General features: G+C 43.1%; 1 protein-coding gene across 2 annotated transcripts in view; it reads right to left on the bottom strand.

Moving 5' to 3' along the window:
• The window catches only part of AGXT (alanine--glyoxylate aminotransferase), a 40,337-nt gene that overhangs the window by 13,612 nt on the left and 7,749 nt on the right, over positions 1–18,976 (bottom strand). The window contains exons 1-5 of one of the 2 annotated variants that reach the window (XM_075340869.1): positions 16,185–16,374; positions 6,755–6,947; positions 4,618–4,682; positions 2,610–2,710; positions 2,115–2,185 (exon numbers count right to left, since the gene is read on the bottom strand). In XM_075340869.1, the coding sequence (XP_075196984.1) occupies positions 2,115–2,185; positions 2,610–2,710; positions 4,618–4,682; positions 6,755–6,947; positions 16,185–16,346 (592 nt within the window). In that variant the 5' untranslated portion in view covers positions 16,347–16,374. Of the gene's footprint in view, positions 1–2,114; positions 2,186–2,609; positions 2,711–4,617; positions 4,683–6,754; positions 6,948–16,184; positions 16,375–18,976 lie in introns of those variants that run through there. The other variant, XM_075340868.1, reaches the window with a different exon arrangement.

Genomic DNA, 18,976 nt, shown 5'->3' on the forward strand with positions numbered 1-18,976 from the left:
AAGCTATGTAGGATAATAAAAACTGACCTTGATAGTACAATATTACAAAACGATCTGGATAAGATGTCAGAATGGGCAGTAAAGTAATATACTTAGGATGAAATCCTATAGCTGCGTATACATTAAATGGAAGTACACTCAGGACTACAGAACAAGACAAGGACTTGGGTATTCTGGTTAAAAGCAAGCTGAGCAACAGAACTCAATGTCAAGCAGCAGCTGCAAAAGCAAACAAGATTTAAGGATGTGTAAAAAGAGAGATTAGATCCCGTGATTTAAACATTTTGTTACCCCTCTATAAGTCACTTGTAAGGCTACATCTACAATATGGGATCCAGTTTTGGGCTCCACATTTTAAAATGGACATTCAGGAGTTAGTGAGTTCAAAAGGTGGGTAACTAGACTACTACAGGTAATGGAAGACCTCCCATATGATGATAAGTTGAAAAAGTTGGATTTGTTTAGCTTAGAAAATGATGTCTCAGAGGAGATCTCATTTATATGTAGAATTATATAGGGTATGAGGTCAAGTTTGGGTACCAAACCGAACTTTTAACTAAAAAACTTGGCAAGCCCGAACATCCACGGGTCCGCTCATCCCTTCTGGTGAACAAAGGTTGAACATGATGGACCTAAGTCTTTTTCAACCTATGTAACCATCTAACTATACTTTTTAATATGAAGGGATCATGGAAAAGGACATACACCCTCATTTATTGATTTTTTCAATGAGTGTCAATAACAATATATACCCTGTGTGGCATGGAGTTCTACAGCTAGGAAAGGGTTTACCAAGTTTGTAATTTCTAAATAGGTAATAATGTACTGATAGCTGAGAGCCGTTTGCTAGGACCCCAATAATACTGAAAATAGTATCTGAATGGAACAGAGGTCAATCATGCTTTCCTTCGCTCCATTCATTGTCATTAGGACTACCAGAGAGAGCCAAGTACAGCGCTCACAAACCTCCAATTGTCTCAAAGACAAATGGAGCCGTAGTGAGCACAGTCCATTCAGATGGGGCTTTACAGAGCCCAGTTCTCAAAATCGGTGAGGGTCCCAGTGGTTTGGCCTTCAACAATCAGTAAGCGATCATAACCAATCCTATAAATACAGGATAATATACAAACTTGGCAAAAATTCTTAAATTCAATATATTTCCATTATTTGTGCACAGCAGAGTACAATCGGCAGAAGTACGTAAAGGTGGTCCTACACGTTCATCCAAGTTTGGCCAAACGTATCCATTTTGACCCTACTGCCTGATAATCTAATGTGCATTTGATGTTCGTTAGAATTAAATAAAAAAACTAAAGAATCAGTTATGTAGAATTTCAGAATGTACAAGTATATTCAGCAGCAGCTTAGCCGTCTATGGCCGGTGAGTGCAGCTGGTCTCTCACTTCCTCCCAATGTCAGATTTGTCTGAAGGAGAGGACAAGGAAGTTTCCACTGATTGGCAACAGGGATCACGTGACGTAACAATGTCCCCCAAGTCCCCAGTGTCAACACTGCTGGAACGGGGCTAGCACTGATGGTTAGTATAGGTGTTATTATTTTACTTGGGGAAAACATAGTGATTGAGAAGGGGTTTTCCATGTAGTGGACCAGCCCTTTAAGTCCAAGTAGTCATCAGATACCAACTCATACAAGAGTCACAAGTACATGTCCCCCAGTGAAAAGTATCTGTTAATATCCACTTGCCCACTTATCCACGTAACGAAATATAATTCACGAGGTGCAAAATAAAAAAAAATGTTTTATTCTGCTCTGCAGCCACTATTACATCATGTCACCAGTTCAAGATGAAAACGCTGACATTTCACCAAATTTTTTAAGATTAGACCAGAATTGGATTTCAGCAGATGACTATTAACATGACTGAGTTCTATATGTCATGTAAGTGGACATAGAAGCATTCTGGTTTATGATTTAATAAGTTGAAATGTCAGATATTGTGGCGCGGTATTTTTAAGATTATACTGATGTCACCAATGTAATCTAAAGAAATACATCGATAGATGTCCTTATAGAAGGTAACAGAGGTATATATTGTATATTACACTCATTGAAAAGAGTGATTGACAGACAGGCATAGGTGATAAATAGGTTACCTTGTTGATCCATGTAGATAGGAGCACCTCCTAAAGATGCCACAGAGTCCACCAGAAGGAGGCAGTTATACCTGTATATGGAATGGATATCAAATATCAAGATTCAATGCCAATTTATTATATAATAATCTTTACAGATGTTGGATATCCAATTTTCTAATGAGGTCCAAATGCTCAATGTAATCATATGGTTAAGAGTTGTCCTGGATTTTATGACAGTTTTTTAGCTTTCAAAATCCTTACTGGAACGATTGTTTCGCTCCTGATATTTCTGCTGGTCATGTAGCGGCGATGTAAAGTTCATTGCTCATGCTGCCGATGCAAAGCATCACTGCAGTACCGTAGTGGACCACCAGAGCGGCGGCACTGGAGCAGTGAAGGTACTGAAATGGGAGTTATGGTTATCACATTGCCTGCAGTTAGACAACGTTCCTAAAATTCCAGTTAAATTATAAAAGACTCTCTGCTTTTGTTTTTTCTTCCAAATACACATACCGGTGACACAGGTCTCCAATGCCATCTAATGGCTGTACTACTCCACTGGATGACTCTCCATGAGTGATGAAGAAGAGAGAAGGCTTGTGTTCTGCCAGACCCTGAATTAATACAAGGAAAAACATTACCTTGTGTAACGAGTATTTGTCACCATAATCTTTGCATCAAATCAAAACTATTGATCTAGTGATCATTGTTGTTGAGGGCTCATCTGTTACTGAGATATGGATTCAGCAATTTGTAAAGAGGAACTGTAAACTACGATTGATATTTCAATTTCAGGTTCATTAAAGAGGTCACGCCTTTCCATACACCATATTTAGTGACCTCAAGGTGATATAAAGGAGTTCGCCGGAAATGTGTTAACAAATCGGACCCTGTTTTCAGGACGCTTATCTATATACCAGATGGAGGAGACCTCCCGTTCTCGAGGACCACATGGAAATCCCCCCGACGTAAATAAGAGCTGTGTAGTGAGTCCCTATCTCTGCAGTGCAGGTGTATAGCAACTGCCCACTTGCTGCTATGAACCCCCACAGATTGCTGCTGATTTCTGAGGGTCTTAGTAGCAGTACACCCTGTAATCTGCATATTAAGAGCAAAAAAAGAGATTATCTTCCACACAAAATCCCATGAACAATACTGAAAGTTGACCCTAGCTCTAGCATAGGCTTTGGATGTTGTTGAGCTTTGGTACTGCTTACATTCAGATCAAATGGATCTTGCTATAATACTGACTATTACCTGGCACCCGGAAAATTATTGTACTATTAAGGGGTTGTCTCAACAGAGAAAACCCCATTTTAGAATGGGTCTAGCAGGGGCATAAGTATAGTAAGTTCAAAGAGTTGAAGTCGCACCCAGACCATGAAGCTTAGGGGGGAACAAAAGGTACCATTGGCTTATATATGAAGAACTAGGTAGTCACAGTGCGGAGGTAACTACCCTATTCTTATTAGCACGAAGAAGTACAAGAAGCAATGGGATGAAACTTAAAGGAAGGAGATTCAGATTAGACATTAGGAAGAACTTTCTGACAGTGAGGGCATCAATGGAAATGTTCAAGCGGAAACTGGATAAACATATAGCTGGGATGATTTAGGAAAATCTGCACTCGCATGGGGTTGGACCCAATGGCTCTTGAAGTCTCTTCCAACTCTACCATTCTATGATTCTATGATTCTATGAACTATACTATTAAAGACACTTGATGATTGGAGGCCCTGTTGAAGATTTTGAAATCACTAACTTTACTGGCTCCTAACACCCTGGCAAACATCTCACGAAGTCAGAAATGTAGTCTTTCATGAATGTCCCTTTAAGTTAATACAAGAACAGCTCAGGTTGGCTACGTTAGGAGTTTCTCCTGGCTCTCAGTTCTAATTTATAGTGTGGGGTCTTGAATAGGTGACTTCCCTTCATGACATCTAAAAGTCCTAATAGAGGGCTGTGTATTTCAGAAAAAATGTATACAGGACCGTGATTTGACAGCGACATTGATGGTTTGTGGCTACTTGACCTGAGCCCTACAAAACTCTATTCCAGCATCCCTGGTGTAATTTCTGATTAGTTGGCCACCGTGTCATCATGCTTTCCAGGGATGCTGGCACTTACTTCGGTAGGCGGTTCGCAGGCCTCTAGTCCAGCTGTCACAGACTACTGAGGGACTAGGGTACTTTAAATCTGTTTGCTTATCTGAACTGTGTTTCCTTCATGGCAACTCACTTAAAGACATTAACTCAGTTTTTATGCAAGACCAGGGCAATGGGTAGGCGAGCAAAACAAGGTGATTTTGTGTATGACATAGACACAATCCAATACGAAGGAGACAAATATTTTGGATCATAGCCCCCTTATCTGTGGGAATCTGGAACACAAAGTTTTTTTTTGTTTTAATAGCTGAGTTTTTGTGCAGAAGTTGCTATTTGAGCGACCTACGAAGATAATGAGATTTCTGCTCTCTGGCATTTTTCTCATTTTAGAATGTCATCATGATGGGTTTACATACCTTTTCTATTTCTTTTAAGGTGAACCCCTCACCAGGTGGTTTCGTTACGAGACGCACATCAGCACCTGAATTACACAAATTAGGTGTCATTTTGACTTGACTTCTGTCTCCATAATGGCATTTTACACATAGTTCTCACAAGACAATGGGCCTTCTGCCAAGGCACAGAATTTTTTATAAGGCAGAACTGATGCACTTTTATAATCAGAGAAGTCTAAAGGTCCATTTTATGAACATGTGCCGAAGATCAGTTCACCGCTGGTGTGTTGAGGACTCTCAGGTTACACGGGTATCTGCCTGGATCCACAGACTTTTCAATCTCAAAGAGGAAAAAGTCTAGCAATACGGAGATGATCCCATACTTAACCTATTCATCGTGGATAAAATAAGTGTTATGGGGTAATCTTTGCATTATTGGAATATTTCTGTGTTTGAGAAAGATATAATTTTGGTTTAGAATGAAACTAAAAAAGGGTTAAATTTGTGTATGAATATTTGGCAGAATTCAGGGCAAACAGCAAGTGCAGAGTCCACAGCAAGACTGCTGAGAACGGACCAGGTGCAAATGTTAGACAACAGAACGATGGCAATAATTAACCTAGGCATAGAAATACAGGCTCGGGTCACTTTGGTAATACACTTTGTACAAGTGCATCTCAATAAATTAGAATCTCATCAAGAAGTTCATTTATTTCAGTAATTCAATACAAAAAGGGAAATACATCTATTATATATTTCAGAAAATTAGAATATTTTATGAGACCAACTGAAAAATGTATTTTAACCTCAGAAATGTTGGCGCCTACTGAAAAGCATGTACAGTAAATGTCCTCAATACTTGGTCGGGGCTCCTTTTGCATGAATTGCTGTATCAATGCGGCGTGGCATGGAGGCGATCAGCCTGTGGCACTGCTGAGGTGTTATGGAAGCCCAGATGCTTTGATAGCGGCCTTCAGCTCGTCTGCATTGTTGGGTCTGGTGTCTCTCATCTTCCGCTTGACAATACCCCATAGATTCTCTATGGGGTTTAGGTCAGGTGAGTTTGCTGGCCAATCAAGCACAGTGATACTGTGGTTATTAAACCAGGTATTGGTACTTTTGGCTGCACTGACTTTGGTCTTCATAAAACACAGTGGACCTACACCAGCAGATGACATGGCTCCCCAAACCATCACTGATTGTGGAAGCTTCACACTAGACCTCCAGCAGCTTGGATTGTGGCCTCTCCACTCTTCCTCCAGACTATGGGACCGCGATTGACAAATTAAATGCAAAATTTACCTTCATCTGGAAACAACACCTTGGACCACTGAGCAACAGTCCAGTTATTTTTCTCCTTTGCCCAGGTAAGATGCTTCTGGTATGGTCTATTGGTCATGAGTGACTTGACACAAAGAATGCGACACTTGTAGCCCATGTCCTGGATAAGTCTGTGAGTAGTGCTCTTGAAGCACTGACTTTAGCAGCAGTCCACTCCTTGTGAAACTCCCCAAAATTTTTAAATGGCCTTTTCTTAACAATCCTATCAAAGCTGCAGTTATCTCCATTGCTTGTGCACCTTTTTCTGCCACACTTTTTCCTTCCACTCAACTTTCCAATAATATGCCTGGATACAGCACTCTGTGAAAAGCCAGTTTCTTTACCAATGACCTCTAGTGGCTTACCCTCCTTGTGGAGTGTGTCAATGCCTTCTTTCTTGACATCTGTCAAGTATGCAGTCTTTCCCATGATTGTATAGCCTACTGAACAAAACTAAGGGACCATTTTAAATGCTTAGGAAGCCTTTGCAGATTTTTTGTGGTAATTATTCTAATTTTCTGAGATAATGACTTTTGGGTTTTCTTTGGCTGTAAGCCAAAATCATGAACATTATCAGAATTAAACACTTTAAATAGATCACTCTGTGTGTAATGACTCTAATATATGTGTTTCCCTTTTTGCATTGAATTACTGAAATTAATTAACTTTTTGAGGATATTCTTATTTATTGAGATGCACCTGTATAAGCTACAACATAGGCAGTAGGAGACATAGTCCAATTCTTCCTGGGTTGTTATGACAATGGTCATATACTTTTCAGTTTCTCTATGATCTATATGATTTGAACATCCCGAATAAACCCTAATACCCTTCTTACCTATCCTCTGAGCAATGTCAGCCGCTCTCTCCCCCCAAATGCCTTTTGAAGCCACAAGAACGACATCGCCTTTCTCCACCACATTAAAGATGGCGGTCTCCATAGCGCAGTGTCCCGAGCCGCTCACTGCCAGGGTCAATGTGTTTCGTGTCTGGAAAGCATACTGTATCCCAAGTTTTATTTCATCCATTATCTGTAGGGGAGAAAGATTCATAAATGACTCAATCGTGCAGAATTAGATAAGTGCGGTTACTGGTGGCGCTCAGGTGGTAGAGTGGATAATGATGAATAGCATAGATCTCTCTATTATATGCAAGACGGCACTAGAGAAAAATGCGCTCCGGAGTTGAGCAGGTTAACAGCTGATAGACAGTAGTTGTAGTGGTGCTATGCTGCCCAATAAAGCTGTAATACAGTGGCATGCAAATGTTTGGGCACCCCTGGTCAAAATTACTGTTATTATGAACAGTTAAGCAAGTTGAAGATAAAATGATCTCTAAAAGACATAAAGTTAAAAATGACACTATTTTTTTGTATTTCAGGCAAAAAAAAAGGTGCCACTTTTTTTATAACACAACGTGCTGTTAGATATAATTGATAATTTAACTTACCGTAAATTCAAAGGTTGTAGCAATTGCTGTGGTACCATATACAGTATGTATGCCTAACTGTTGTTCCATTCTTTATCTATGGTGCTGCTGGAAACATCTGAGTAGAGCTCAGAGCAGCTGCATAGAGAATGAATGGAGTATCCATCGGTCATGTTTACTGCTAGTACATTATAAAAGGGAAAAAGTGTCCAGTTATGGAGATCAGTGCGGATGAGAACAGTTGGGCTGCCACTGATCTCTTAGTTATCATCTGTCCTGTGGATAAGTGAGAAATTATTATCTCCACCGGACTATCCCTTTTAAAAACAATTTAAAGGGAACCTGTCACCTGGTTTTACCCTTATGAGTTACGGCCACCACCAGTGAGCCCTTATATACAGAATTCTAGAATAATGTATATAAGAGCCCAGGCTGCTCTGTAGAATGTAAAAGCACCATTATAATACTCACCTAGGGGGTGGTCCGGTCCGATGGATGTCGCTGTTCTCGGTCCGGTGCCTCCTCCATCTTGTGCAATTGCCGTCCTTCTGCACAACCCCATGTGCATGACATGTGGCACCCTTGGGCTTCAGGCGCCACAGGGTATTACACCACTTTTATGGGGTAATATCTATCCTGGGTCAGGAGGAGGTTAACCTTCCGGTGCCTTCGCAAAACACACACAAACAACTGCAGGTGCTTACAGGGGGTTGGACTACTCACTATGACCACCACTGGGGGCGGGCACCACATGGGTTAGAAGTAGGCGCAACCAACATAGAACCTTCCGGACCTTCCTGAGCACAGCTTGGGATAACACCTAGCACTGACAACTGGAGTTAGTGTTCCTCTCTCTTCGTGGGCCCATGGCTTGGAGCAGGAGGCAAAGCCCTGGTACCGGATAGCAACCAAGGGACACCTCACTAACAGACTTTCATGGGCACTGGCGGTGACTGACGATGGATCTGGGATCGGCTGGAGCCCATCGTGGCAGAGAACAGCACTTCAGGGCAGCGCTTAAACAACCTGTGAGTAAAAACACCTGGAACTGCAGCCCTTACCTCTGCCTCTCCTTAAACCGGCGCCGACGCCCAGCGCTGCGGCGCCAACGGGGACCACTACTATCCCCGCCATCCTCCCGGGGTAATCCCGCTCCACCTGTGGGGAACGACACTATCCCGGCTGCACCTAAGATCTGCCCCGGTGAGAGACCCTGCAGCGGCGACCTCATCCCTGCCGCATACCACAGGTGGCGTCACGATCACCTTAAAAGACTTTCCTAAACTCCCGACTACTACCTCCATCCTCCCTACCACCCTCCAATCCTTCCTGTACGCCTCGGGGCAACGGAACCGGGCCAAGCCACCCCCGCCCCGGCTACGAGTAGGTTAAAATACCTGCCCCATGGGGCGCTACAGATACATCCTTCATCATTCACACAGAGATTACCATTGCGCTCATGTGCATATGCACTTTGTATTTTGCCCCTTCACATATGTGCACAAAAAAGAAACACGGGAAAAACACAACATTCAAATTAAAGGTTTGGATGTGTAAAAGGTGTGCAACGAAATAGATAGATAGATACAAAGTAGATAGATAGATAAATAGTACAGCTATTTAGCCAAATAAAAAAGTAAAACAACCTGAGGCCAACCCCCCCCCCCCCCCCCGCCCCATTTTTGCTAACCAGCAAAGGTAAAGCAGACAGCTAAGAGCTGATATTGTCAGACTGGGAAATTCCATGGTTATTAAGCCCTTAACAGCCTAAAAATACCATCCCACAGCCACCCTAGAAGAGGTGCATCAAATTAGATGCGCTTCACCTTGGCTCTTCATTGTTGCCCTGGTGCATTGACAAATTGGGGTAATAGTATTTGGGGTTGATGTCAGCTGTGAATTCTCCAAAAACAGATGACATGAAGCCTAGGTGTTAGTAATGGAGAGGTGTGTATCAGACCCTCCCCCATTACTAACCCTGTAATCCAAAAACAAAGAAACACATACCAAAAAAATACTTTATTGAAAATAAAACATTCCCTGATGCTTTTCCTTCCCTCGTTCATCACTTAATCAAAAAAAGAAGGCTTTCTGCCATAGTCTTGGGATTCTGACGTAGTCCAAGGAATCCGATGCAATCCACAAATGGAAAGATATAAGAAGAGAGAAACATAAACAAGATACTGTCCCTCATTTACCAAATTATTAGAAAGCAAAGTTCCCAGCTCCAACGTAGTCCAGCAGTTCCCACGGCTTTCTTCAATTACATAGATCAAAGGCTATTGGCCTCAGAACAAGGCTCCACAGACTTTCTGTAGCAGTCAGTCCCGGCTCATGCTGTGCTTCACAAGACCCGGCAACTGTGATTAGTGTTGATGTCAGGAACATCACTGCTTATTACTGTGTTTTCATTTGTGGTCTACATAGGGTTCACTGGATTACATCGTAATCTCTGAACTACGTCTGACCTACATGGTTATAAAAAAAAAAGAAAAGATAATTACTGGGTTAGTGATGGGGGTGTCTGATAGACACCCCGTCATTACTAACACCAGGGCTTGATGCCAGCTGACACTACACAGCTGTCATCAACTCGAAAAATTTACCTCACACCAGGGAAATCATAAGCAGCCAAGGTGAAGGGCCAGAATTCAGGGATGGCTCCGGGCTCATATTTTTAGGTAATATATAAGCCTGCAGTTGTCTGTTTTACCTCTACTGGTTATCAAAAATGAGGGTATACCAGGTTTTTTTTCCTATTAATTATTTATTTATTTGGCTCATAGTTTTAAAATCTATCTACATATATAATTGCCTTATTCTGTCTGTCTGTCTTGCTCCAAAATGACAATTACAGTGACAACCGTCGCATTGGCCACTCGGCTCGGCCCGGCCTCGCCCCCCCGCACGCATTGGCCGCTTGGCCCGGCCCTGCCCCTCGCACGCACTTTGCCCATTCGGCGCGGCCCGGCCACCCACCCGCACACTGCCTGCTTGGCCACGCCCCCTGCACACTTTGCCCCCTTGGCTCTGCCCGGCCATGCCCGCCACACACTTTGCCTGCTCGGCCATGCCCCCGCACACTTTGCCCACTCGGCCATGCCCCCGCACACTTTGCCCGCTCGACCACGCCCCTGCACACTGCCCGTTCGGCGCGGCCCGTATACCCACCCGCACACTTTGCCCGCTTGGCCACGCCCCCCGCACACTTTGCCCGCTTGGCTTGGCCCGGCCACGCCCCTCGCACACTTTGCCCGCTCGGCTACGCCCCCCGCACACTTTGCCCGCTTGGCCACGCCCCCCGCACACTTTGCCCGCTCGGCCACGCCCTTCACACACTTTGTCTGCTCGGCCACGCCCCCCGCACACATTGGCCACATATACACCTCCCCCCAGGACTACTCCACCTATTAGACACCTCCCCCCCAGGACTACTCCTCCTATTATACTCCTCACCTCCAGGACGACTCCTCCTTTTAGACTCCTTTCCCCCAGGACTACTCCTCCTATTAGACTCCTCCCCCAGGACTACTCATCCTATTAAACTCCTCCCTCAGGACGACTCATCCTATTAGACTCCTCCCCCCATGATTACGCCTCCTATTAGACTCATCTCCCCCCAGGACTACTCCTCCTATTATCTTCCTCTCTCCCCAGGACTACTCCTCCTATTATCCTCCTCTCTCTCCAGGACTACTCCTCCTATTATCCTCCTCTCTCGCCAGGACTACTCCTCCTATTATCCTCCTCTCCACCCAGGACTACTCCTCCTATTATCCTCCTCTCTCCCCAGGACTACTCCTCCTATTATCCTCCTCTCTCGCCAGGACTACTCCTCCTATTATCCTCCTCTCTCGCCAGGACTACTCCTCCTATTATCCTCCTCTCCACCCAGGACTACTCCTCCTATTATACTCCTCTCCCCCCAGGACTACTCCTTCTATTTTACTCCTCTCCCCCCAGGACTCCTCCTCCTATTATACTCCTCTCTCCCCAGGACTACTCCTGCAACACACACCCACACTGCACAAAACATACCTCCCCCCAAAACACACACACACACCCCACACCCACACAAACCACGCAACACACACAGCACCACACACACACAACTCTGCAGACACACAGCGCTCCACAAACAACGCAACACACAAACAACACCGCTCTCACACACCCCCACACCCAGGCAACACTCAGAACATTTACAGCGCTTTACACAAACACTTGGCAACTACACACAACAACATCTATATATATAACAAAAATCATACATTAACTACACAATACATTCTACAATACCCGATGCGTTAGAATCGGGCCACCTTCTAGTCTATATATATATATATATATATATATATATATAAAACTATCTATCTATATCTTATCTATCTTTCTTATCTATCTACCCAGCTAACTATCTATCATCTTTGACAGATAAAAAAATTAATTTCTTGAATGTATTTAATTCCGGCACCTGTCACACAGACGGCACACGGATGTCATCCGTGTGCTGTACGTGTTTTTCACTGACCCATAGACTTCTATTTACCCTTTTCATGTGTGTTGACCTTAAAAAACAGAAATGTGTGTGGTTCACACTGACGCACTGTCTGTATGAGGATCAACAGAGTTGTTTATGCCTATGCGTGTGAACGTGTCTCCAGTACGTGTGAAAACAGACACCACACGTTTATACTTAAAAGATTACATGACATGTCCATGCCTGTTTTCCTTGTTGGCTATCAATTCTAGATCATCAGTTCTCATAACTCTATTGCCTGCTTTACACGAGTCGATCTATCGCACGAGCGTTCGTACCCGCCCCTGTCGTTTTTGCGTCACGGGCAAATTGCTGCCCGTGTCGCACAAAGTCATTTAACCCCCGTCACACGTACTTACCTTCCGGACGACCTCGCTGTGGGCGACGAACGTCCACTTTCTGAAGTGGGAGGGACGTTCGGCGTCACAGCGACGTCACATGGCAGTCGGCCAATAGAAGCGGAGGGGCGGAGATGAGCGGGATGTAAACATCCCGCCCACCTCCTTCCTTCCACATAGCCAGCGGGTGCCGCGGGACGCAGGTAAGCTGTGTTCATCGTTCCCGTGGTGTCACACGGAGCAACATGTGCTGCCATGGAAACGATGAACAACCGGCGCCATGTTAAATAAGCGATATTTTGAAAGTAAACGACGAGTACACGACTCACGATTTGTGAGCGATACTGCGTCGCGTGAGGTGTCACACGAGACGATGTTGTGCGCTATGCCGGATGTGCATCACGAAAACCGTGACCCCGACGACACATCGCACGATAGATCGTCTCGTGTAAAGCAGGCATAAGTTGTGCTGTTCCTCTATTATCACACCTGTAAGGTTCTGATACAAATTGGCATTTGGTTGTTAGCATTTTCTATGTCAAAGAGGCTCAGTCCTACATATTTTGACTGTAAACATGGATTCTGCAGGCACACTCCCAACTGGTAACACCCAGTTGTTCCGTTATTCATGCATTTCTAGGGTGATTTTATAGAGGAATGGCATAGTAAAGCATTCTAAGAAAATATTATATTGAATTTATATTCTTAGGGAAGTATTTAGTAAAAGAGACATGTCTAGGGTGATAGGTCCTCTTTAACGAAATAGACTTTTCTTATATCCTATTCCCAGCCATTTGTGGTTTTAGCTTTTATGGCAATCACTGCAGACTTCCTAACAGTGTCGTTTTCTGGACAGGAGAACTGGGAGCTATGAACATCTGCTTGTTATCATTTACCAGTAATACTATTGTTTAGGACTGTGCAAAATTAAAGGGCCCGTATTACAGAAATGGAAAAATGTGTTTCCTTAAGGCCTCTTTCACACGTCCGTGAAAATCACGCATGTTTTTCACGGACGTATCAAAGGTCCGTATTGCCCTCCATGAGCCGTGTTTATGGCACACGTGTGTTCTCCGTGTGTTATCCGTGATAACACACGGAGAACGTGAACTTTCTGCTCACCTGTCCCTGACGTCGCTGTCTGTGGTGCTGATCTTCGGTCTCCGGTCCTGCCGACTCCCTGCTGCTGCAGCTTCCGGCCCGCAGTGAAGTGAATATTCAATGAGCATAATGAGCGGCGGTTGGAAGCAAGTGACAGCAACGGCAGAGAAAGCAGGGCTGGAGAAGGTGAGTAATGTTTTGTTATTTTTTTCTCAGACACGTGTGTTTTCTCCGGTGTGTGTCACATGGAACACCTCCGTGTGGTCCGTTTGCGTTCTGTGTGACACCCATGATGCCGGAGAAAACATGACATGTCTACGTGTGGAGCACACGGGCACACGTATGCTTCACACGGTCCATGGCAGAACACGCACGTGAGCGCAGACCCATTGATTTTAATGGGTCTACGTGTGCCCGTGTCTCCGGTACGTGAGAAAACGGACCAAACACGCACCGGAGACACGGGCGTGTGAAAGAGGCCTAAGGCAGTTTGTATCAACCTGTGTAAAGGGGCTTTAAGATGAGACTACCAAAAGTAGTGTACTAATTTTTGCCAATCCCAATGGCCAATAAGTCTTTTATAGTCATGAAATTGTATAGTTATTACTATTACCGGTATTTAGTTATTGCTAAATATTATATTGTCATTCTAAGGGTACATGCCCACGATCAGTGTTCACCACTTTTTGGACGCAGAATGTTTCTGCTGCATCCAAAATGCTGCGATGTACAGTACAAGCATTGTAGATGGGATTTCTAGAAATCTCCTGCCCACTGTGCGCGTACTGCTTCCCGAGCCACAAGCATGTCAATTGTTTGCTGTGGAGTTGCAAGTATTCTCCGCAGGGTGAACAGAAGAGAGACACTGCAAGTGCCTGAGCCCGGATTATGCGCATGGACAGCTGCTGTCTCCTACGGAGGATACTTGCGGCCTCGCAGATTAGGACCTACTGCATCCAGGACGCAGTGGATCCTGATCGTGGGCACGTACCCTAAAAGTGGCCATGCAGATTGAATAGATGTCGGTGAACATTATTTTGATTGGCGGTTATTCTTCCTCACTCTCGTGTACACATGCGCCCTGGGTTTGGCTGAGTGTTCATGTGTTTTGAATGGGGAGAGGGATTTCATCCATTGTTAGATATTTCTGGCAGCAGCGTCTCTTCCTTGTTCAACATGCAGAATCTTTATTTTCTTGGCATTTGTTGAATGAACATCGGCCAGATATCTATAAAATATTAGACGGTAGGCAGGTCTTTCTGAAATCAGCTTCAGTACCGCTGCCTTTAGTCTTGCCTAGTATTACCTGCCTATTTATGCACACATATACTGCTGATGTCAAATCACTGGGAGCTATAAGAAAGTGATTGAGTGATTAGTATAATCCAAAAATTGTACACAAAGCATTCTCACAAACTAATATTGGTTGGCCGTGGGTGAAGGGCTGGTACATTATAAAGCATTAGTGACTAAGATGAACAGTAAGGTTAGATTCAGATGGCTGTATTGGAAATTGGGCCAGTTGTGTCCGCACATTGCAGATGTGACTGGCTCCGTGTGCTGGTCTGCATTGCACGTGTGTAGGAACTGTCTTTACAATGAATGCAATATTCTCATACATAAAACTGACCAAGTAGCCCATGCTGTTTTTTTTCCACCCAGATCATCCTAACGGTCCGCATGCAATATTGGCTATGTACAGTGGCATACTAGCTATAATAGGGCTTTGTGCTCTCCGTGATGCACACGGACCGATTATACGTTTGTCTTAATAATCCGTATCAGTCACACAGCAGGTGATCTGAATCCGAGGCTCCGTCACAAGTCCTCTCATCACAAAGTACAGTGATAGATAATCCAACATACTGGAAGAGGTAACAGGTGACCCCACCAATAATTCAATGAATTGTCTAGAATAGTAGGGTTTACTTTTCCACTTTTGCTTGTCAATGGGCTTTGTCTGTAATCAGACTTTATTTTCAGCACTACCAGATACTATGGGAATGTTTCTGTAGACCTTTTTTAATTTATCCTTAATGCTTTTTATGAAAAAATAAAAATAAAAAAATAGCATTTCTAATAAATTGTCCAAATAGGAACATAAAGTATATGTGGATGATTGGGAGCACACCCCTTGTTTGTACTGATCTGATACCTGTCAAGTCCTGTGCATTGATATCAGCTGGGGTACCTGTAAATTTTGGTATGTGTTAATCAGACAACACCTTTATATATTACCCCTTTTCCATACACAGAATTTACTAAAAAAATATTAATCATAGCATTCATTTACTAAGACATGGGAAGCCAGTCAAACGTTCTTGATTAGCCTTTGTTATAGAGCGGTGGGGTGTGCTTTTAAGAATTAGCTGGATTAGAGCTGCAGCTTATAAATGGACAGGGGGATTGTGAAATGTGCATAAATGGCTCCTTACTGCCATAGTAAATATTAACATTAGCTGTTCGTTATAATTGTTAACTAATGGTTACAAGACAATATAATAACAGCTTCCGTCCAATTCTCGTTCCTCTTTTTCCAGGAAGCCTTCTTCTGCAATTATTTCAAGGTCCACTGAATACATTTATCTTCCAGCGCTTTTCCTACTGATACTCTGATTAGCTGCCAAACGCTAGATGTTGGCGACCTAGAGAATCCATGAACGTCAGATTATAAATTGCATAATTGTCCTATGAAATATTTCTAAAGGCCACAAATAGACTGACACGATCCTATCTTGTACAGAAGTCCCAGATTATATGCGTCTATTCTTGTCCAATGCTAAAACGTTGGACCCCGAGGGTAGTTTTGTTTTTGGTAAGATACAGCATCATGTGTAGATATAATCTTTTTTTGGCCTTACCTGGTACATCTCAGTATGTAATGGACTGATTACTGTTTGCCCTCCTGCAGCCAGGATTCGAGGTGGCACGTTTGAGGGACCTGGTCCCAGAAGGAGTTTTTGAGGGACATGTAACGGCAGCTGTAGGGATTCTGGACTACTCACAAGTAGCAAGGACGTCATGTTTCTTTTCAAGTACCAGAATCTAAAACAAGTTCAAGTCTGACTGTCTCTTATACGTTCTCTTAATTACTTTAACTAGTGAACCATATCTGAGTCCACCAAGCCTTCTGCGCTTTCCAATCATGACTATTCTGCCATGACACCTACTTCTACGAATGTTTAATTATTTATTCACAGTGAGCCGAGGTACTTGATGAGTCAGGTATGTTTCATAAGTGGTCAAAGTTTTAGTATCTGAGCCATTATGAGCAGCTAAATCACATAAAAGACCAATTATTTAGTTTACAAAATATAATCGAAGCAGATCCACCATGGCAACCAATCTGACTATAACAAAGAATTGGTTATTAATAAAACTGTGCGCAATTTTTCAGTGTTCTAGGACATTAGATATATTCTGTAAGGAGCTTTCATTCAAGAAAATAAAGTATTGTCTGGTTTAGGAACATGATTTTGAGTTAAAAAGGGAGGCCCATCTTGATGACCCTCATCTATAAGCCATTGTTCTGGAGAGGAGTTCTGCAACTGTACATCCAATACATCTGCAGCAAAAAATATTCAGATGACTGGAACTATTCACAATCCGGCTACGTTTGCACGAATGTGTTTTCGGTCAAGGTGCTGTCTCTGTGGAAAATGTTTTTTCCACATGGAAAAATGGCTGGTGAAGGAAAAAAAATCGCAAAATGTGCAATACTAATCCATTTTTTTAGATGAGATACATTTCAATGGGTGTACAAAAAACTCCCTGAACCAATACAATTTGTATGACATGTTTTTAACAGATGCACTGCAATTATTAACCCCTTACCAATATCTGCCATACATGTACACTGCAAGTCAATAGTGGGTGTATGGCCCATGAGGTGAGCTCGCCCCATACAAAGCACGGGGTACAGATTAGTGTCGCTGAAACTAGGCTCCTTCCCTCAGCACTCATGTTTCCCATGACCCGAAATCCCTCTTTCTATCAACACCCAGCTTTCCTATGTTTTGAAATCCATCATGTCCTCAGCACGTAACTTCCCCATGCTCTGCTAGACATCTTTCTCTCAGCATGCAGCTTTCCCATGCTCTGATATACATCTTTCCCTCAGCATCAATTTTTGCCATGATATCAGGGCATGGGAAAGCAAGGTGCTAAGAAAAAGATGTTAGCAGAGTATGGGAAAGAGCCTTTTTCCCTCAGCACAAAACATTCCCATCCCATGCTTTAATCTTTGTCCCCACTCGTATATAGCTCTCTAAATACTATAATGACCCCCACATAGCTTTCCATATAGTATAATAGGTCCCACATAACTCTTCATATATTAGAATGCACCCCTATAGTCCTTCATAATGTATTATCCAGCCCACATACTGCTTAATGCACCCCAATAGACCTCTGGCCACCTGGACTCACTGATTAAAAAAAAAAAAATGCACACCCATAGGACTCAATACATTATAATGCAGCCCCATAGTCCTCCATATTTTATAATACAGCCACATAGTCCTTCATATTATATTATGTAGCCTCATACCATTCAGTACATCCCATAGGCCTCCATGTATAATAATGCATCCCCATAGTCCATGTATAAGGTGTCCTTCATATTGTGTTATGCAGCCCACATACTGTTTAATGCACCCCCATAGACCTCTGGCCAACATGTACTCACTGCTAAAAAAAAATATAAAGAAATCTTCACCTCTATCTACATAGGTGTAAAAATGCCTATTTCCAACAACCACCACTCCAGTGTTCTAATGGTACATTGTGTTTACTAACTGTGTTAGGCTAATGGATGTTTAGAAATCCCTTGAAAATCCTTGTGCAAATATGTTAGCACAGCTGAAAACAGTTTTGCTGATTAAAGAAGCTATAAAACTGACTTTCCTTTGAGCTAGTTGAGAATCTGGAGCATTACATTTGTTGGTTCCATTAAACTCTCAAAATGGCCAGAAAAAGAGAACTTTCATGTGAAACTTGACAGTCTATTCTTGTTCTTAGAAATGAAGGATGTTCCATGCGAGAAATTGCCAAGAAACTGAAGATTTCCTACAACGGTGTGTACTACTCCCTTCAGAGGAGAGCACAAACAGGCTCTAACCAGAGAAGAAAGAGAAGTGTGAGGCCCTGCTGCACAACTGAGCAACAAGACAAATACATTAGAGTCTCTAGTTTGAGAAATCAACACCTCATAGGTCCTCAACTGGCAGCTTCATTAAATAGTACCCGCAAAACGCCACTGTCAATGTCTACAGTGAAGAGGAGACTCCGGGATGCTGGACTTCAGGGCAGAGTGGCAAGGAAAAAGCCATATCTGAGATTGGCTAATAAAAGGAAAAGATTTATATGGGCAAACAAACACAGACATTGGACAGAGGAAGATTGGAAAAAAGTGTCATGGACAGACAAATCGAAGTTTAAGGTATTTGGATCACACAGAAGAACATTTGTGAGACACAGAACAACTGAAAAGATGCTGGAAGAGTGTCTGACGCCATCTATCAAGCATGGTGGAGGTAATGTGATGGTCTGGGGTTGCTTTGGTGCTGGTAAAGTGGGAGATTTATACAAGATAAAAGGGAATTTTAATAAAGAAGGCTGCCACTCCATTTTGCAAAGCCATGCTATACTCTGT

Source organism: Anomaloglossus baeobatrachus, chromosome 3, assembly GCF_048569485.1.
Source record: "Anomaloglossus baeobatrachus isolate aAnoBae1 chromosome 3, aAnoBae1.hap1, whole genome shotgun sequence".
In the NCBI taxonomy this organism is placed as follows: Eukaryota; Metazoa; Chordata; class Amphibia; order Anura; family Aromobatidae; genus Anomaloglossus; species Anomaloglossus baeobatrachus.